At 32.9% G+C, this 22,616-nt stretch overlaps 1 protein-coding gene across 2 annotated transcripts in view; it reads left to right on the top strand.

The window, feature by feature from the left end:
• The window catches only part of LOC143240932 (uncharacterized), a 109,774-nt gene that overhangs the window by 35,026 nt on the left and 52,132 nt on the right, over nt 1-22,616 (top strand). For both annotated transcript variants that reach the window (XM_076484199.1, XM_076484198.1), the window contains exon 3: nt 18,982-19,293. In XM_076484199.1, the coding sequence (XP_076340314.1) occupies nt 18,982-19,293 (312 nt within the window). The remainder of the gene's footprint in view (nt 1-18,981; nt 19,294-22,616) is intronic.

Below are 22,616 nucleotides of genomic sequence, written 5' to 3'. Positions count from 1 at the left end.
TGAAAGGGCGAACATATGTTGGTGGTATAAGTATTCGAAACCGCGACCCTCTAAATACGAGTGGAGCGCCCTAACCACCTGACCATGTTGCACTCTTTGAATCCGTATTCGAGCACAGCGTTGCATGATAAATATCTTTCTCCGTTGTGGAGATAGGCCTGGCATGGCCCAACGCGTAAGGCGTGCGACTTATAATCCGAGGGTCGCGGGTTTGCGCCCGCGTCGCGCTAAACATGCTCGCCCTCCCACGTGTGGGGGCGTTATAATGTGACAGTCAATCCCACTATTCGTTGGTAAAAGAGTAGCCCAAGAGTTGGCGGTGGGTGGTGATGACTAGCTGCCTTCCCTCTAGTCTTACACTGCTAAATTAGGGACGGCTAGCACAGATAGCTCTCGAGTAGCTTTGTGCGAAATTCCAAAACAAACAAACAAAAGTTGTGGAGATCTGATTTTAAATGTTAGTTGTATAAGCTCTAAAGCTTATCGCTGAAACACCGGGGTACACATCAATAAAATAAATAAAAAAGGTAGTGAAATGTGTAAAATCGCCTTATAAACAAGGCAATTTTCACATCTGTCAGAGTACTTAATTCAAACAAATTAAATTTATCATTCTCTTACAGGGTATGTCTTAAAACCACTTGAAGTGAAATACAGCTGTCATAAGAAAGCAAGTGCGAAACTGTCCTTAATAATCAACATAATATATATTGGCTAATTTAAAGTACTGACTGAAGTTTCAATTAGATGCTCAACTATTGTTTGTAAATTTTGCTAATAACCTCCCGAAATTTAGCTAAAACTGAAATTTTATGCACGCCCCGAATAGTGCGATCTTCCTGCTGTTGTACTGAGAGAGCTGTCTACTCTAACTATTAAAATATGACAACACTGTTTACGAAAATGCTCATTTGTCATGCAGTCTGTCCCGCCTATATAACGTGCATTACATAAGCTGTAAAGATAACATTTATTTACTGACATAGACACGAAAGTGAAGTCTTGCTTTATAACTTACAAGTCGAACCATGTACAGGAATTGTGTTATAAACAGTTACAAGTACCGAGACAAAAGTAATTTACAAGAAAATGAACAACGTATAAGTCAGATTATTAGACATTGTTTCTAACTGGAATATCTTTAATAATGAGGGTCATAGCTTTTATCATCTAAGTCTAGTAGCTAGAAACCCTCAAATTATAGACTTGTTTTCATATAGTTCAATAGTGATAAGATCCGTGTACTGAATCATATGAAGTAGTTTTATGTATCTAGGAGTATTATCTTGGTTTATAAATGCAAGAGGAATTTAAAGGCAAAACATTGACATGTTTTGACTTTCTTAATGTTCGTACTAACCCTGCTATTGCTATTCTATCATTTTCTTATAAAAAGAATATTTTATTAACAATTTTGAGATAATATAAGAATTTCAGCAAATTAATGTATTAGGAAACACGTGATTCTGTAATAACGTTACACTTAATTTTTAAGTTTCGCTAAAAAGAAACAATTTCGAGCTTTATACTTTTTACTTGACAACAAATTTGTACAATTCGACCAATAAGACTTTCTGCAGAAACGACAAATAGTCTCTGTAGATATGAATGGTAATTTCAGCTCAGAAGTTACACTTATATTTATTTCAAATTGAATTTTCGTGCATAAAAAAATACTAGGAAGAAAAATTACAAAAAAAATGTACATAATAGCCATATATTCTTATATACAGTTTTTGTTGTTGATGTTTTGTTTGTTTCTTTGTTTGTTTTTTTGCTTGTTATGAGAACATCACATCGGGCTATCTGATGTTTCTAACGAAAGGAATCAAACCCCTAACTTTAGCGTTACGTAGTATTGTTACGGATTACGTTTTCAAATAGACGGAAATTTTTATTTAAATGTTTACTGAAAGTCGATATTTATCTAATTTATTTTATTTGCCAACAAGATTGATACATACAGATTTCTTTCTTAACATAAATATATTTTGATATACAAACAAAAATATAATTTATAATAATGGTTATTATAAATAGTTATTACAAATAATAATTTACATACAAAAGATTTACAAACTTAAATACAATATTGTGTCTTCTATTTGTCTGGACTGTTCACGAGCAGCGAACTAATCTGAGTTGATATTGTCACATATAGTTCACTTAACGGGTAGCTAGCTAGCTTTATATTCTTGGGTGGTTCTCGCCGTTTACAAGCTGACTTTTCACTGAAGATATTTAAAGTCCCCTTGTAGAAAATAATACTGTCCGAAATTAATATTCTAAGTTTAAACGCTTTATAATGTTCAACATCTGTAAACATTCATCTGTAAACATGTTTATCACAGTTATATCAGGTCATCCCATAAGTAATATCCGAAAGTGTAATATAGAAAGTGCATCATCATTTCTGTCATTGTAAAAGGCTTTAATGACCAAACTATAAAACAGGACATATACAAAAATGTTCAGAAAAATAAAAAAAAAAACTAACCCAACTCCACGGTTTATGTTTATAGTGCGAAGCAGCTCAATGAAAGAAATTGTCAAAGATGATTTCAGAAACTCCGATCAGGTAACTATAGTTTAAGTGATGCGCCATGTTCAGGTCGTCCTGTTGAGTTTAATGATGACTTGCTGCTGGCTGCACTTGATGAAAACTTGGAAAATGTGTCCTTCATTACTTGACAGAAGCCAATCTTAGAGCAAGAGTGGACATTTGCACTTCTCTGCACTCTTGTGAACGTAACTCACCTTTTTTGGACAGGTTAGTGACTTGAGTTGAAAACTGGATATTTTATAAAAATGTTAAGCGCCACAAACCATGGGTCAGTGCAGATAAATAGGTTAAAGCACAGCCCAAAATGGACCTCTACGCTAGGAAAGTCTTGTTAAGCGTTTGGTGGGATATTGTTGGTGTGGTCCACTTTGAGTTGCTGCCACTCAATGTAACGATTACATCAGACTTCTACTGTCAACAGTTAGAGCGCTTGAATGTTTCACTGAAAGAAAAGAGACATACCTTGATCAATCGTAAAGATGTGTTACACCAGGATAATACAGCAAGGATCACATCTGCAAAGACTGCAGAGCTAAGCAGGGAAAAATTTCCACATCTGTTTATTCTCAAGACGTTGCCCCATCTGATTGTTATATATTTCGAAATTTGCAGAACTATCTTGATGGAAAAGAGCTTGGAACACATGAAGATGTCAAAACTACCATCTCTACAATCATTTCCTCCAAACTTTAAGTATTTTATAGAAGTAACATTCAGAAGTTTGTGAATCGTTGGCGGGAAGTAATTAATAATAGTGGAACATACATTATTGATTAAATAACATTAAAAGTGTTTGAAATCCTTTCTCTTTTCCTGAACCTAAAATCTGACAATACTTGAGGGATGACCTGATAACTTTGGAAGTTTATAATACCAACTGCAGCAAACTAACAACAATATACTGACTCTTGACGCGTCAATTTATAAGCTTTAGGCGCGGTTCTCGAAATATTAACTGCTAACAATACTGGCAATCACTAGTATTTTGCATACACACATAGTACATTGTTGATTCTTACCCTCGAGAACCTTCCATAAATTTAGGAAATAGGCAGGAATCTCATGCAAGTTACATGCATTTCTACACATATATTTAACCAAAACCAACACTGATAGGAAAATAAGTACATAATAACAAATATGTTACAACCAGAACTCACTTTAGGAAAGGAAAGCGCTTTCGGTGTTAACAATGCACATTAACTGGTTTTAAAAATAAGCATCGCTCAATTAAACCTTTCAACAAAATGAACGCTAATAAATTTGAAATTATAAATTTTATATTTCCAAATATTAATATTCCAAATACACTATTTTACAATGCTTACAACTCACATCTTTTTAAATATAATAAATTTTTAAACATTAAAATATTTCTACTACATTTGAAAAATAGATTTATTTAGTTTTGCCGTAAAACTTCTTACAACCGATTATGGTATAAATATTACAAATTATTGCACAATAATTTTTACTAATTCAAAACCCTCCATCCAGTGTCTCAGCGATCACTTAATGAGCTTATAAGACTAAAAATTTGGTTTTTATTCCTGCAGTGGGCAGATCACAGGTATGCTCTTGTGCAGTTTTATATTTTACAACAAAACGAACAAACTATTTCATCTACACGTTAATTTCTTTACAAACCTTTCAGGTAACATTGAATTTTTGCCTCCTGTTGGTTTAATTTCTGACTATATAATTAAATCATACTTTATAATGGTTCTTTACGTTGTGTACGTGTATATATATATATATATTACGTCAATAGTTAATCTACATTCTCTTCTAGTAATATTTCACGTTAACATTTAAACCTAATACACAGTAGCGTTTACCACTGTAGCAACCATAATATTGCCATGGAGTCCGGAAGTAAGCTAATTATATATGTCTTTTTTTGGTTTTTAAACTTTTGTCTTGGGGCCCGTTCGGTTTCACACAGTCTACACATACACACATGTATACGAGAATTAGTTATTACGGTATGTAAATATTGCTCAAACCACAGCCGCAATTCTAACGTCACTATTTTATTTTAAAAAAAGCAAAAGACAATTAGCGCCGACAACATCGATAGGACAATACCGTTGACTGACATTTGTTGTCTTGAAGGTTATAATGATACGTTTATCAATACTTGGACCAAGCGGAAAATATGTCTCGGAGTCAATATCACAACAAAATTGAAGCACAAAAGAATAAAATGAATAACTAAGAAGAAAATCCCATGATTGACGTTTTTCAACACAGCATTATCGAAACATAGAAAACTATAAGATATATGTATAGTTACTTATCATTCTAGTTGTATGTCAATAAAGAGCAGTAAATTCAGGCCAAATTATTTTTTTGACTATGAGGCCTCTGGTAATACACTTTTGGATGTTCAAAATGATGTTTGTTTCTTATTTATTTAAGCATGAATCTACACAAAGATGTATCTGTGTTATGCTCACTACGGATATCGAAATCCAGTTTCTAGCAGGATAAGTCCGCAGACATACCGCTGTGCCACTGGGGAACGTTCACAATGAAATTAGTACCAACTTCAACAATACATCAGTGACAAAGAAATTATTTCCAATAAGTTTTTCTGTTGAAATACTTTGGCAGGGATATTGAAGAAGGGTTATTTGAAATTCATTATAAAACATAAGCGTGCTTTGAAGCCAAAACGATCAATAAAAAATATTGGACGCTTGTGGAATATATTCTGTCACTAATATTGACTTCAAAAGAAGCACATATGATACAAACATTTCAGTGTTTTCAAACCACTTTTCTCATTTTACATCATCAAAATTCAGATGCTTAAAGCGGTTAGATTTGAAATAAAACATCCTAACTTAGTTCTGTTACAGTTCAATATTTGACAAATCGAGTAAAGGTTTATAACGGGCATGTGAAGTCGGATTTGTACTAATGTGTTAACCGTTGGTTACGTCTCCCCAGAGAGACGTACTGTTTTTATATCGTTTCTTCTTCTTTCTTTTACAGGTCCCGTGCATATACATACAAAAATGTGTGACATGTTCATTTTATGATGTTCAAATTGTTAAATAAACCCATAAATCTTGGGGGGAGGTTGGTCAATTATTTAGCCATGTTTTAATCAACGTAAATACAATTTGATACAAAAATAGTCTTTGCAGGTCCCAAGTAGTGATACAGCCAGTCTTCTATTTTTCTGTTGTCAAAATTGGCCATGTTGGTATTGCGTGGGAGAGGTACGTTTCATACGCCTGCAAATGTTGACTTTTTTATGTTTCCGAAGGGGGACATACCGTTTTTATGTTTTCGAAAGGGGTCATACCGTTTTTATGTTTCCGAAGAGGGACATACCGTTTTTATATTTCCGAAGAGGGACATACCGTTTCTATATTTCCGAAGAGGGACATACCGTTTTTATGTTTCCGAAGAGGGACATACCGTTTCTATATTTCCGAAGGGGACATACCGTTTTTATATTTCCGAAGGGGGACATACCGTTTTTCCTGTTATTCTTCTACTTCTTTTCAACCAATTGTTGTTCCTTCATTTCTCTGCAGATTGAACTGAAACTTGTTTGGGTTATACGACGATCCAATTCACTCAAGCTTTTTTTCCATATTTTTTAACTTAGTCCTTTTTAAGGATTTTATAGTTAAAACTCAAACAACTAAAACGTGTGTTGTTACATCACTCCTTGTTACAGACGTGTCATAATGTTACAATATTTTGAACTTGAGTGGTGGATTTAACCTGTTTTCTTTTTATAATTGTCAATGTGACACAGCATCGGGTCAATTATTTAGACCATTAATACTATGAATCATGCGACTTTTCTCTGAAGTATAAATGCGTGGAATTTTAATTATGGTTTCAATATTTTATGATAAAAATTGCATAATTATTTCTATAATACATGAAAAAACTACTTAAAGTATTTCTAGTTCTAAACCTGTACCAAACCGCACTAGAAGTTATTTATAAAATATTTTGATTAATAAATTTCCATTAAATAAAATGATGAAAAGACAAACATCAATGCATGAAACAAAAATAGTATAATTTTTATACTAGATGTATGACAACATACCCACATCATCATATTTTAACATGGTTCGTGCAAACAAATATCTTGCATTTCTGCTGCAACATGTAGCCACTACCTTCATCTGGATAAAATAACTCTCACAGCATCTGCTCCTTACTTCTCAACCTATTTTTTGGGGATATCCTTTGTCTTTATATTTGTTCGATTTCAGTGAATTTTAAGCTTTTTATTTGTCAAATGTTTTATACATGTTCCAAGTTAGATACATTTTCAATTTCAATAGGTCAAAATCCAAAATCTAACAAAATTTTCTTTTCATTTCAAAGCCAAGTACCAAAATAATTTTATGTGAAAAGACATGTTACTATTTTGTCCATTTTCCAGCAATATCTAGTAAGTGACGTATTTTAATGAATTTTAAAACTACTTAGCAACTACTAATTAGCAGCTAAAATATGTGTGAAACAATTCAGTCCGTAGTTATGTAACATTTGCTATATTCACGCGATGTCTAGCAAATTATAGGCTTTTGATCGACGGTAAATATCCTAAGAATAGACGCTTGTCGAAAAGATGTCTGTCTATCAATAGATTCACCTCTAGTCACTAAGTTATAGGCTGAATGACCAATCAATTGAATTTTAGATTAAACAGGTCTAATTTTAATAACAATCAATTAATAGATTATTGACGTTTTTAATAAGTGTTTTTTTTTCTTTGTCATACAGATAATGTTACACATTTTAGTTATCCTTTAACTAGTTTGAACAATAAACATCAGATAACATTATCACTACTGTATATATCATTACAAACTCAGGTCATTAAACGTTAAATACAATATTCTGTTCTTAAAATATATTTACTGTTTTAAGTTGGACTCCAATACCAGTAATAAAAATAGCAAGATATTGTACTGCTATTTGGACTTCATCCACTTGCTTCACTAGGAGCCACAGAAAAATATATCCAGGTGAATCCAGTAAAACAAATACCATTACACTTAGGTCCATAACAACTTGATTCACATTATATGCTGAGATAGATGACAGCTCCATCACTTACCATGAATAAGTACACATACATGCTCGTCCTCTCAGCTGATGGGCATTGTAAAGTAACTGTTAATCTCAATATTTATTGGTAAAATGTGGTATGAGAGTTGGCAGTGGGTGATGTTATCAAGTTGCCTTCCCTTTATTCTAACACTAAATTAATGACGACTAATGAAAATAGCCTTTAAGTAGCTTTCCACAAAATTCATTACAAATCAAACCAAGGTATAAACAGTTCAAAGGGGAAGAGGTCAATGATGCACCTGACATCTTCATCCAAAGGTCGAGAACAGAAATGAACACTTCAGATACATTGTATATTATCGCGACATTCTGTACATCATTTTAGTCTAGAAAATCGTCTATAGCTCGAAAATAAAGATTATCAGACTGTTCCAGCTGAGTTTTTAAACTGATGGCATCATACTCAGTGATATAAACTGATGACATGCTAGATATAATATTTACTAACACCAACTTTTCTAACTGTTTGATGATCGAGCAGCTATAAACAAATATCCTATGGGCATATCTTCAAGAAATTGTGTTCAACAGCTCAAACAGTATAGATAACAAATGCCTTTCAATCTTGTTAATCTCTCGGTACACATCTGATGATAGATTAAGTTTCATATTTATTTTTAGTATCTTAAACATCTTGTCTGCTGAATAGTTTATGAGAATACGTTTGTATCATCAGTGATACAGATTCTACAAATCCTATGTGAACATAAGCTCGGTGTGTTGAGCAAAATATGTCTACAGCATCGTTACATTTAATAATAGCAGCTAACCCTAATGTTTTTCTTCGATTCCCTATAGTGATTTGACTTAGGTCTCTTAATTTTAAGCGCCATTTTTGAATTAATCGTCTCTCTCCTGACCAGAATTCATAAATGAGCTTCAAAGCTTGCATTAATTAAATACATTCTTGATGTAGTCCAGAGTTTACTTTGTTAACGTAAGTCAAATTGAATTAACTAACAGATTAGTTAGCCTAACAACGAAACTACAATTCTTTACACATTTTACATTTATATATACTTATATCATAAGCAGGATCACAAGTTAAACTTATTAACTTAGTAAAAGTAAAGTAATTTTGGCCTAGCTTTAACATGTCCTTTCGGAAATATTAATAAAAACATTAACACTAATTTAAATAATTAAAAGCATTAGACACAGAAATTTGGCCTGTTTGTTGTTCTATGAATGGTTTTAATAAATTGGTTTTAATTTAAGGCTAACATAATTAAGATAACTGCGCTGATACTAGTGGTATAGACTGAGACGTGAGACTTAGTAAATAACTGTATTTCGTTTTAAAAGTTATTCTTTGTGATAAATGAGTAGTTATATGCTTTCCAGGATAAGTAAAGTGTATTTATAATTTGCGTAAGTCCCACACTGATACAGCGGTAAGTCTTCAGATTTACAACACTACAATGAGGGGTTCGATTCCACTTACTGGACTCAGCAGCTTACCCAATATTGCTTTCCTATAAGAAAAACACACATACTTTTCATGAAATATTAGCATTAAGTCTCTTATATTTTTAAATACTACTTTCGTAATTTAGTTTCTTAGGAATATTCAAGGATTAAAATAATGTTTAATAATCGTATTCAAAACACACTATCTTTGTCATATCCATGTATCAAATATATATATATATATACATATAGTTGTGGAACGTACCTGCTACACTATGTTAATACTGTTGTTCTATGTCTGTTTCAGTACACTTCGAAGTACGTCTCTTTACGCATGGGCACAAATATACGAAATATATTTTTAAAAATATTATAAAAATTACAAAGTATATTCTGTAAGTATATTTTGTTGGATTATTTCTTCACATATCAACAATTAGATGTATCTTAAAATAAATAATTTGCCATCAAGTAAGAAACTAAAGTGGTTTTGTTTGTATTTTATCTCAAAGGAATAAAATATTAAGGTAAACCCAGTATTTTAACAATCTGCCAAAGTATAATTTTACTTCTTTCTTGAATAGACATTTAGGTTGAAATTCATGTTGAGAGCTTTGCCATCAATAAAAAACTAGAAGAAAAAAAAGATAAAACGACAGCTATTTATTTTAGTAATGGGCACACAGTGAGGATCCCATCAATGTTCTATCATTTTTGGTAGCACAATCATTTTGGAATCAAATTTTCAATCATCAGTAGATACTTGTTACAAATTAGTTTTTGTTTTTCAATCTTAAATTTTGTAAAGAAGTGAATTGTGTTCGAAAAGACATTGATTCTTTCATATTCCAAAATATAAATATAGAAATATCTTTTAAAGAGTTTTCAAATGTTATTGTCAGTCTTAAAGTGCATGTTCTGTGGGATATTTTTAGGTTAGTGAACTGTATAAAACAGACGATTTCTTGCACAGTTACAACTTCTTGTAATTCAATGCCTATTGTTTTAAATACTGATTTTGTTTATTTAATTTGAGTATATGATCAAATCTTCACATAAACAAATTCGGTTCATCCCATTTACTCAAATGTGTAAATTACGTACTTTTTTAAAGCTTCGATTGAGATTATCTGAGTATTATTCTATTGCAATAATCAATTTTTACAGTTAGGAAAAGCAGTTTTTTCAGAATATGTACGACATTTCTATCACAGGTGTGGTCATTCTCAAGTACTCAAGTTTTAACAGAAAAAATGGTTTAATATAAATAATAAAATAGTATTTACCGTCAGAGTTATTGCACTAGTATTCGAATCATCGCATCTGCTCTAGAAGTATTCTCCCTAACTATCAAAACTGATTGTTTGTTTGTTTTGAATTTCGCGCAAAGCTACACGAGAACTATTTACGCTAGCTGTCCCTAATGTAGCAGGATAAGACTAAAACGAAGGCAGCTAATTATCACCACCCACCGCCAACTCTTGGGCTACTCTTTAACTAACATATAGTAGGATTGATCGTTACATTATAACATCCCTACGGTTGAAAGGGCGAGCATGTTTAGTGCGACGGGGATTCAAACCTGCGACCCTCAGATGGCCGATCGAGAACCTTAACTACTTGGCTATGCTGGGTATGTCAAAAGTAAAGCTCCTAATAAAACAAATCCATCAATTATTTCGTTAAAAACTTTAAATTCGCTTATGATCAGGAATTTCGGTTACATATTAAGAAGCTAACTTTGCACTTGGCCCTTTGTATGTGATGGAAAACAATCTTTATGATTAAATTTCATTTTCGCATTACATTTCCGAGTCTTCACTTTTCATCTGTGAAAAAATAATTAGTCGTTAATGTTGAGTTTCAATCGCACCAAACAAACTCGACTTTCAGCTGTGAGGGGAAGGGGGGTGTTGTGTGTGACAGTCAATACCACTATTCGTTGGAAAAAGAGTAGCCCAAGAGTTGGCGGTGAATGGTGATAACTAGCTGCCTTCTCTCTGGTTTCATATTCCCTAAATTAGGGACAGCTAGCGCAAATAGTCTCCGTGTAACTTTGCGCAAAATTCAAAAACAAAACAAACAATTTTATAAAGTTGTAATCTCTCGGAGAGTTTCAGAGCTACAGTTATTAATTCAGGTGCAAAATCGGTATATGTAAATATCTTGCTGAATATAACACTAAACACGCAGCAACAAGAATAATTACGTCCTCCAAGACTATTCCTGCACACTCATCCTTAAAACAAAATAAAAATTTGAAACTTTAGTGACGTGTTTACTCTAAATCCTTATTCTTTTGTCACTTACTAAGTACAAATAAACGTACGGTAAAATGTAATGTTTATATCAAAGCAAAACTTAACATAAGTGTTATTTACCAATGTAAAGAACACGACAAGTATTAAATTCAAACATTTAAACTACAGCTCTAAAGTGTTAATAATATAAGTAACATAGGTTTTTACGTTGAAAATTATGACTGTTGTTCTATTGGGAAGAGGCCCGGCATGGCCAAGCGTGTTAAGGAGTGCGACTCGTAATCTGAAGGGTCGCGGGTTCGCATCCCTGTCGCGCCAAACATGCTTACCCTTTCAGCCGGAGGGGCGATATAATGTGACGGTCTATCCCACTATTCGTTAGTAAAAAAGTAGCCCAAGAGTTGGCGGTGGGTGGTGATGACTATCTGTCTTCCCTCTAGTTTTACACTGCTGAATTAGAGACGGCTAGCACAGATAGCCCTCGAATAGCTTTGTGTGAAATACAAAACACACTATTGGGAAGTATTGCATCGCCATTTATACGTACATGTTTGTGTCTATATGCGTTTAGTCTAAAACTCATTTTTTAATGAGTGTTAACATATTATTACATCGTTACTGTATTTTTATTTAAGTCGTATTATTGTTGTGATTTACTCGTATCTGATTATCGATTATACATTTCGGCTTGTTCTAAAGATCAACTTTATAACTCTGGCTTCCCGCTCAGTGAATTGACCACATGTCATTATGGAATAGTTCACATAGAATTAATTGTGTTATTTTTAATAAGAGCCTTGCCACGTTTATTAGTTATTGCTTAATGTTGTCATTCATTTAATTTATTTGTAAGATTCGTGATTTTTTTTTTTTGCTATACTATTTGTATCCCCCTACTACCTCTAATTAAACATGGTAATTAACATCACCTGTTAATAATATCCTCTGATGTTATAATGGTGGAGCCGATTAATGAAACATTTTTAGGAAGGGTTATTTGAAATTCTGTATTTATTTGTTTGTAACATACACAGTGATTTCACGCAATGGGACTAATTTTGATATTCATAGTATTTTTATTTGCATTGTTTTTTTTACTAGCATCTTATTAGTGATTACGTATTTGTTTGTAACAAGATCTTATTTGGTTGTGTAAATGGTTTAGAAACGTGTCGGTAATTTAATGCTGAAAATATTATTCTAAAAATTGCAAGAAACATCTACTAGATAAAAGAGAACTAATACTTAAGTAAGAATTGCTTCACCTCAAAACACATATATTGCTTTTCACAAAAAGACTCGAAGAATAATCTGTAATTTTTGTAAGACCCCAATTAGAGTCTGTAAAATGTACACATAATTTCAGGTCGTTTGCTGATTTATGTTCCATCCTGGTTGTTACTTGTTTACAACTTTATTAGTTACAGTAACTTCATATTTCTATATCACTTTATTCATTAATATATCGTTTTATTTTCTAAACTAACATTTTATTTCTCGTTGACTATTTATTTTCCTATTATTCTTTATTTGGTTAATTTTTCTACAAATATTATAGGAGGTTAATTGAAATTAATAAGAGCGATCACCGTATGCTGACGTAACAAATGCAAAAATCACTCCAAGAGATACATATTAAGGATCTAAATATTTAACCTCTGTTCTTGGTATACATTTAGGAAACCTCGCAGAATGATTAGGGCAAAAACAGTCTTCCAAATCATGTCCCAAGTCAAAATGAAGCAACTTCATAATCTACAAGGGGAACACAAATTGGAAATTCGAACAACATAATTATCATCTCCTCTGAAGCAGTCTCAATGGGATTTTCTTTCTTTGTGTTGCTATATTGTGAATGTTTGTAGAAAAGTTGTAAAATTTGGTGAAAGGAGAGTAACTGATACCTCTTTTCAAGTATTATCATCACGCAAAAAATAATAGATTTAGTCATAAAAATTTCACTGATAAGTATAAAAACTTATGTATATTATTAATTAAATATGAATTATACATATATATATATATATATTTAGGTTCATGCTTTGGTTAATGAAACCACAATTCTTTCAATTTCTAGAAGAGTAAAAAACACACACACACTTTACATATTTTAATATAAAACCTGTTTACTTCACAACAACTGAACTTCGAATCACAAGTTGTTGTTGTTTTTATTTTACGCGTACCTTTTTAGTTTTAATATAATGTTTTGTAACTGACAATAAAAATACTATTTTACTGCCTTCCCCAACCATTATATTCTATACGAATAAACATAAACTACCTGACCAGCTTTTAGATATAAGAAAATCAAACTGGAGATACAAGTCCTAGTTTTATATGCATAAGAACCCTTGAGTACATTGCTCAGTTTATGTATTATATCTAGTGTGAATGTTTAGACATAGAGCATATTAGGAAAACACAGAAAGAATGTTACGAAGCATTTAAATCATATTCAGTTACAAGTGATGCTAGGAAATGCAAGTAAGTGCATGGTCGGGATTTTGCAAATATAGATTATAGTTATGAAAAATGATATATTTAGTTAAGAAGTTTAGGACCTATTAAACCTATTAACAGGCTATTCGTTTTTAATTACGTGTTTCATGTTTGTGAAAAACACTGCTCGGATTCTTTCTCGTATTTCTTCTGGTGTCCAGAAGTCCCTAGTCTTTCTTAATATACGAGATACAAAACTATAACTTAAAGTCCGTTTAGTAATGCTAATTCACAGTTAGCGTTACAAATGGTTTCATTTATATTAACCAAACATTTTTGTTTCTTTAAATTTGTACAATATACAAATCTCGGTCCAATCAACTACATATTTTTTTCAGGTAATACTTAAGCTGTTACACCGTTACGTTAGCTTCGAGTTAAACTTTGTTTAGAATTGAGCCGTGTAAATATTATCAAGTTATTCCTTATGTCTCCCACACTTGTAAAAGTCCAATTCCGAAAAGACCCGTCATGGCCAGGTGGATTAAGGTGTTCGACTCGTAATCTGAAGGTCAAGGGTTTGAATCCCCGTCATACCAAACATGTTCGCCCTTTCAGCCGTGGGGTCATTATAACGTGGCCTAGCGCGTAAGGCGTGCGACTTGTAATCCCTGGGTCGCGGGTTCGCGCCCGCGTCGCGCTAAACATGCTGGCCCTCCCAGCCGTGGGGGCGTTAAAATGTGACGGTCAATCCCACTATTCGTTGGTAAAAGAGTAGCCCAAGAGTTGGCGGTGGGTGGTGATGACTAGCTGCCCACCCTCTAGTCTTACATTGCAAAATTAGGGACGGCTAGTGCAGATAGCCCTCGAGTAGCTTTGAGCGAAGTTTAAAAAAAACAAACAAACAATTCCGAGAAAGCATTTTAATAGTTAACGCTCTGAAGTAATCAAAACCAGTTCTCGTTTACTTCATAAAAAAACTAGTTAAATGTATAACAACCGATAAGATATTATTCTAGATAATTGAGTATGGGGTTTAATATGAAAGACGTTTTTGTTTTTTTTATTTTCAAAAGGAGGGGTTCTATTATTTCGGATTTTCCATTTCTAGCTTGTTAAAAAATCAAAAGAAAATTGTGGGTCAGCAAACTGTATATAAAAAGTTAAATATTGTTGTAGTTTGCATTTAAGCACAAAGCCACACAATAAGCTATCCGTGCTTTGCCCACGAAAGATATAAACCCGTGTTTAAGCGTTGTAAGTCCACAGACATACCGCTGTGCCACTAGGGAACAAAAAGTTAAATGAAATTTGAAGAGTGAAAATATTTCCAAGAGAAATTATTTTTTCGTGTGCTATTTAAATTTTTGTGTTTTTAGTGTTTTCTATATATTTGTTTTTCTAGTTTTACTTAAGCCCGGCATGGCCAGGTAGTTAAGGCACTCCACTCGTAACTCGAGGGTCGGGGATTCGAATCTCAGTCACATCAAACATGCTCGCCCTTTCAGCTGTGAGGACGTTATAATGTTTGGTCAATCCCACTATTTGTTGGTAATAGAGTAGTCCAAAAGTTGGTCGTGGGTAGTGATGACTAGCTGCCTTCCCTCCAATTTTTCGCTGCTAAATTAGGGACGGCTAACGCAGATAAACCTCGTGTAGCTTTGCGCGAAATTCAAACCAAACCAAACTAGTTTTACTTCTTTTCAGTTAACATAGTCTAATACCATAAATGTAGGTAAAGAAGTAAACGAAGTCTTCAGATGATCAATCACTTCAACATACACAGTTTGATTATTATATCTTCAATTATATGTTTTTCCTTAACTGAACAGAAACCATTCTATTTTCTTTTGTATCTCCAGGAAAACTAACCAAAGTTCAACTACACGAAGACATCACCAGAAGTAGCAACTTTCACATGCGCATCAAACTAAATGACGGAAGAGTCGAAACAGCGAACAAATTAAAATAATAGTCATTGTACAAAAACAAATTAAACATTTGAAAAATTCAGAAACATTTTGATACAAATTTAAAAATACATGCACAGAAGAAAATCTCCTAGCATAATATAACAACTTAAAAATAATAATAAATGTTTGAATACGTTTGTGCGTTTGTTTTTTAATATCGCGCAAAGCTACATGAGGGCTATCTGTACCTGCCGTTCCTAATTTAGCAATTTAAAACAAGAGGGTTTAGTTTATTTTGAATTTCGCGCAAAGCTACACGAGAGCTATCTGCACTAGCCGTCCATAATTTTGCAGTGTAAGATTAGAGAGAAAGCAGCTAGTCATCACCACCCACAGCCAACTCTTGGGCTACTCTTTTACCACCGAATAGTGGGATTGACCGTTACATTATAACGCCTCCAGTGTTGAAAGGGCGAGCATGTGTTGGTGGGATGAGTATTCGAACCCGCGACCCTCTAAATACGAGTGGAGCGCCCTAACCACCTGACCATGCTGCGCACATTAAATCCGTATTCGAGCACAGCGTTGCATGATAAATATCTTTGTCCGTTGAGGAGATCTGATTTTAAATGTTAGTTGTATAAGCTCTAAAGCTTATCGCTGAAACACCGGGGTACACATCAGTAAAATAAATAAAAAAGGTAGTGAAATGTGTAAAATCGCCTTATAAACAAGTCAATTTTCACATCTGTCAGAGTACTTAATTCAAACAAATTAAATTTATCATTCTCTTACAGGGTATGTCTAAAACCACTTGAAGTGAAATACAGCTGTCATGAGAAACCAAGTTCGAAACTGTCCCTAATAATCAACATAATATATATTGGCTAATTTAAAGTACTGACTGAAGTATCAATTAGATGCTCAACTATTGTTTGTAAAGTGTTGCTAATAACCTCCCGAAATCTTATGCACGTCCCGAATAGTGTGATCTTCCTGCTATTGTACTGAGAGAGCTGTCTACTCTAACTATTAAAATGTGACAACACTGTTTACGAAAATGCTCATTTGTCATGCAGTCTGTCCCGCCTATATAACGTGCATTACATAAGCTGTAGAGATAACAGTTATTTACTGACATAGACACGTAAGTGAAGGCTTGCTTTATAACTTACAAGTAGAACCATGTAAAGGAATTGTGTTATAAACAATTACAAGTACCGAGACAAAAGTAATTTACAAGAAAATGAACAACGTATAAGTCAGATTATTAGACATTGTTTCTAACTGGAATATCTTTAATAATGAGGGTCATAACTTTTATCATCTAAGTCTAGTAGCTAGAAACCCTCAAATTACAGACTTGTTTTCATATAGTTCAATAGTGATAAGATCCATGTACTGAATCATATGAAGTATTTTTATGTATCTAGCAGTATTATCTTGGCTTATGAATGCAAGAGGAATTTAAAGACAAAACATTAACATGTTTTGACTTTCTTAATGTTCGTACTAACCCTGCTATTGCTATTCTATCATTTTCTTATAAAAAGAATATTTTATAAACAATTTTGAGATAATATAAGAATTTCAGCAAATTAATGTATTAGGAAACACGTGATTCTGTAATAACGTTACACTTAATTTTTAAGTTTCGCTAAAAAGAAACAATTTCGAGCTTTATACTTTTTACTTGACAACAAATTTGTACAATTCGACCAATAAGACCTTCAGCAGAAACGACAAATAATCTCTGTAGATATGGATGGTAATTTCAGCTCAGAAGTTACACTTATATTTATTTCAAATTGAATTTTCGTGCATAAAAAAATACTAGGAAGAAAAATTACAAAAAAAAATGTACATAATAGCCATATATTCTTATATACAGTTTTTGTTGTTGATGTTTTGTTTGTTTCTTTGTTTGTTTTTTTGCTTGTTATGAGAACATCACATCGGGCTATCTGATGTTTCTAACGAAGGGAATCAAACCCCTAACTTTAGCGTTACGTAGTATTGTTACGGATTACGTTTTTAAATAGATGGAAATTTTTATTTAAATGTTTACTGAAAGTCGATATTTATCTAATTTATTTTATTTGCCAACAAGATTGATACATACAGATTTCTTTCTTAACATAAATATATTTTGATATACAAACAATAATATAATTTATAATAATGGTTATTATAAATAGTTATTACAAATAATAATTTACATACAAAAGATTTACAAACTTAAATACAACATTGTGTCTTCTGTTTGTCTGGACGGTTCACGAGCAGCGAACTATTCTGAGTTGATATTGTCACATATAGTTCACTTAACGGGTAGCTAGCTAGCTTTATATTCTTGGGTGGTTCTCGCCGTTTACAAGCTGACTTTTCACTGAAGATATTTAAAGTCCTTGTAGAAAATAATACTGTCCGAAATTAATATTCTAAGTTTAAACGCTTTATAATGTTCAATATCTGTAAACATTCTTGATCAAATGTCTGTTGTTGTTTTTCAAATTGATAAGCGTTTATCACAATTATATTAGGTCATCCCATAAGTAATATCCGAAAATCTAATATAGAAAGTGCATCATCATTTCTGTCTTTGTAAAAGGCTTTAACGACCAAAATATGAAGCAGGACATGTACAAATATGTTCAGAAAAATAAAAGCGTTTAAGCGTTGTAAGTTTACAGACATACCGTTGTGCCACTGGGGAACAAAAAGTTAAATGAAATTTGAAGAGTGAAAATATTTCCAAGAGAAATTATTTATTCGTGTGCTCGCTATTTTTTTTGTGTTTTCTATACATTCGTTTTTCTTGTTTTACTTATGCTCCGGCATGGCCAGGTAGTTAAGGCACTCCACTCGTAACTCGAGGGTCGGGGATTCGAATCCCAGTCACATCAAACATGCTCGCCCTTTCAGCTGTGAGGACGTTATAATGTTTGGTCAATCCCACTATTTGTTGGTAATAGAGTAGTCCAAAAGTTGGTCGTGGGTAGTGATGACTAGCTGCCTTCCCTCCAATTTTTCGCTGCTAAATTAGGGACGGCTAACGCAGATAAACCTCGTGTAGCCTTGCGCGAAATTCAAACCAAAACCAACCTTGTTTTACTTCTTTTCAGTTAACATAGTCTAATACCATAAATGTAGGTAAAGAAGTAAATGAAGTCTTCAGATGATCAACCACTTCAACATACTCAGTTTGATTATTTTATCTGCAATTATATGTTTTTCCTTAACTGAACAGAAACCATTCTATTTTCTTTTGTAGCTCCAGGAAAACTAACAAAGTTCAACTACACGAAGACATCACCAGAAGTAGCAACTTTCACATGCGAAGTAGATCAGATATATCCTCAACCCCAGGTGACCCTGTTTCAGTTGTCACCAGAAGAAAGAAAGCCAAAACCACTTGAAAACTCTCCAACTAAAATAGAGATGAATAACGGATCGTATCGAATACTTGTTACTAGAGAAATTAAAGACAGTGATCTTCCGTCCGATGGCGCTACAACTTTCGAATGCGTCATTTTGATACCGCAAATAAACCATCACGAACACAGAAGCATCAAGTATTTTCCAGGTCAGAAACTTTGAATATGAAACTTTCATAAGACGTACACTATTAAAATTGGTAGTATTGTCATGAGTTACTTTATATATGCATTGAATAACCTGAAAGGAAATGTTTATTTTTCAACTACTTACTCACGAGTTGAATAAATTCCAGGAATCTAGAATTTTCACACCCATAAATATACGTCAACATTTTTATTAATACTTGTTAAAAAAAAGGTAAATCACTGGTTTTAAGTGTCATCAACATTTCTGTATTATCTCGTATTTTATTTCAATAGATAGACAGAAAATCAAACAAGTTTAAATAATACTACGACCTCATAACATTGGTGGTTTTTCTTCAACAGACAAAGAAACCTTTTCTCTGTTTCTTAATGAATATATGCACACTTCGAATGTTACTGTACTACCTATCAAAAACAAAGATGTACATGCACGTTTTCATTTGTAGCTGGCACGTTCTTAAAGCAAACGCGAGCACAAATACGCGCTTTGCGCGAAATTCAAAACAAACGTATAAACAGGCTTTCTCATCTTCGATGGATATATAAGAACAAATATTTTTATAGTGAGGAGGTTAATTATGGTTAATGGCAAATGTTCCGGAATGTTTATCCGAAGTTTCACATGTCACATCCAATTTCCGTAAAATTGCGCATTGTACTTTGTAGTCGTTGGTGAGTTATAAAAAGGACAGTCATTTCCATACACTAGGCCCAAAATAGCTAATTGTTTAAGGAACTCGACTTGTAATCTGAGGGTCGCGGATTCGAATCCCCTTTACACCAAATATGCTCATCCTTTCAGCCGTGGGAGCGTTATAAAGCTACAGTCAATCCCACTATTCATTGGTAAAAGGATAGCTAAAGAGTTGACGGTGGGCAGTAATGGTTAGCTGCCTTTCCTCTCGTCTCACACTGCTAAATTAGTGACAGGTAGCCCTCGGGTAGCTTTGCGCGAAACTCTAAACAAACCAAACAATCCATACACTATAGGATTAGAATAGCTCAGTGTATCAGTTTAAAGTTAAGAACAACTAATACAAATGGTCTTTGAGAACCATTTCTTTAATATCTGAAGTAAACAAACAATAAACATATTTTTTAAAGTTTACGTTATTTGTAAAAGTAAGATTTTGTTTAGCTTCTAGAGCTATATTTTATAAATTCAAATTATTATATTTAATATATTATGATTTCAAGATATAACTCAGAATGAAATTTTATTTCATAAATGTAATTAATAGCTAATGTATAGTTGAATCAATCAATTATTCAAATATATGGTTTGTCTCTCATTTTAATTACTATACAGGCAAGTTGCTGCACGTGCATTTCAATGTTTTCTCAAGAGCTGAACAGATCTTAATTGTTTTAACATTATATCAGAGCACACAATATGAGTTCTACTCTGCAAGATGTTTCGTATACGTTTTAATAATATTGTTCTTCTGTCTATGTTTGTTTAGTGTTTTAAAAGAATGGGTTTATTTTTCCTTCTTTGACGAGAAGCACGTGATATAATTCAAAGTCGACTAGAGGTATAGTTGAACGCAGCACGAGCTAACTTTCAATTTCCTTTTAGTCTTGTTGCTTAAAATCAGCAAAGATAAAATAGTAATTGTTCCACAATTATATTTGCAATTCCCACGGTACATTACCATAAGGCTTCTATTTAGAAATACTATTTGTTTACAACATTCACTCCAATGTTCTATAAATCCCAAGTCTAACGATTTGATTGCGTGACTGGGACATTCCTACATAATCGAGTAAAAGATAGTCTCGAGTTATCCGTAAGATGGTTCGTCCAGGAATTTGGTAAATCCTTTTAAAAATATTTTGAAACATTTCTGTTTATAACAGGAAGTGCGTCTTTTGCTTCAAAATAAGTAATAATTATAGTCAGAAGATAGTGGTTAGAAATGATGAGTGGACTGAATAGAGAAATCAACTTAAGTTCATCTTAATTCAACGCTTTCCGCCTAGCCTAATTAGAAGCGTATTTTACTTGGTTGTCGTAAATCGTTAATTACCAGGAACTTAAAGTTGCATTCCATGAAAAAATATTATGTTTTAAACATGTGGTCTGTATACACATCAGATTCAATAAACAATCTCGTGTATATGCAAAATATAACACCTTGGAAAAACTTTTGAAGTGTTATATTTACTATACAAATCTAGTATTTTTCGGTATTGCAGTTTTTTGAAAGACTCCCAGAAAATAACAAACTATACCCTTTAGACCAGATTATTATTAGTCGTTTTTTTTTCGCCGGATATTAACAATTTTTATAATAACCTGGTTAAAAAGTACTTAAATTGTTGTATTAAATAACGTCTTGCTAACAGATCTGAAATATTAGATGGCAGTAAAACATATTTTTTTCAGAATCTTTACAAATATACTAAAGTTCTGAGAATCAAGTTGGAATAATGCCATCATTATATGTAACTACTGAGAGCAAGATAACAAAGTGACTTATTGGTCTTTCTTTTTTAGTCGCCATCACACTGAACCCTCGCCAACTCTAAATGTAGCACGGATACAACATCGAAACCACCTTTCATAAAACACACGAAATTTGAGAAGCCAATTTGTATATTTCTTAAGCATTGCTTTTAACGAATGGGTTTGTGTGTTTTTCTTATAGCAAAGCCACATCGGGCTATCTGCTCAACCCACCGAGGGGAATCGAACCCCTGATTTTAGCGTTGTAAATCCGGAGATATACCGCTGTACTAGCGGGGGTCGCTTTTAATGAGCACGGTGTTAGTCTAATAATGTGATAAAATCCAAATTTATGAAGAGATTTGTTTTTTCCTAATGTAAATTTATTTAATAATGACGAATTTCGGCTCTTTTACAGTCATTCAGCCCAGAAATAAATTTTTCAATGTGAGAAATACTGAAATGGTTACTAATAGATTAATAATCCTGCTTTAATATTATTACATAATATTCTCAATGATTGTCTGTTCGTATGTGTGTGTTTAGATCCTCCCAAGGGTTTTTACTATTATGCTCTTCTAAGGGTATATAAAAAGAAATTTTGTTACCCTACCTCAGCCTTCATAAATAAAGATTTTCATCACAACTAGTTTCACTTTACGTAGAATAAAAAAAATATATTATTGAACATGAACTTCAGGTTATTAATGGCAAATGGGTAAAAGAAATAATGTGCGCCACAATTTGTATTTTGTTCATACACTATATTTTAAAATTTTAGTAACTTATATTACTGAGACAGTACTCATTTTATAAAAAAAAATATTTTGTTTTGCGCGTATTGTGTATATAAGTTTTGGGCAGTAAGTAGTG

The sequence above is a fragment of the Tachypleus tridentatus genome, chromosome 13 (genome assembly GCF_004210375.1).
Source record: "Tachypleus tridentatus isolate NWPU-2018 chromosome 13, ASM421037v1, whole genome shotgun sequence".
NCBI lineage: Eukaryota > Metazoa > Arthropoda > Merostomata > Xiphosura > Limulidae > Tachypleus > Tachypleus tridentatus.
The sequence above is the reverse complement of the archived record's forward strand: the minus strand, read 5'-3'. Positions and strand labels throughout refer to the sequence as shown.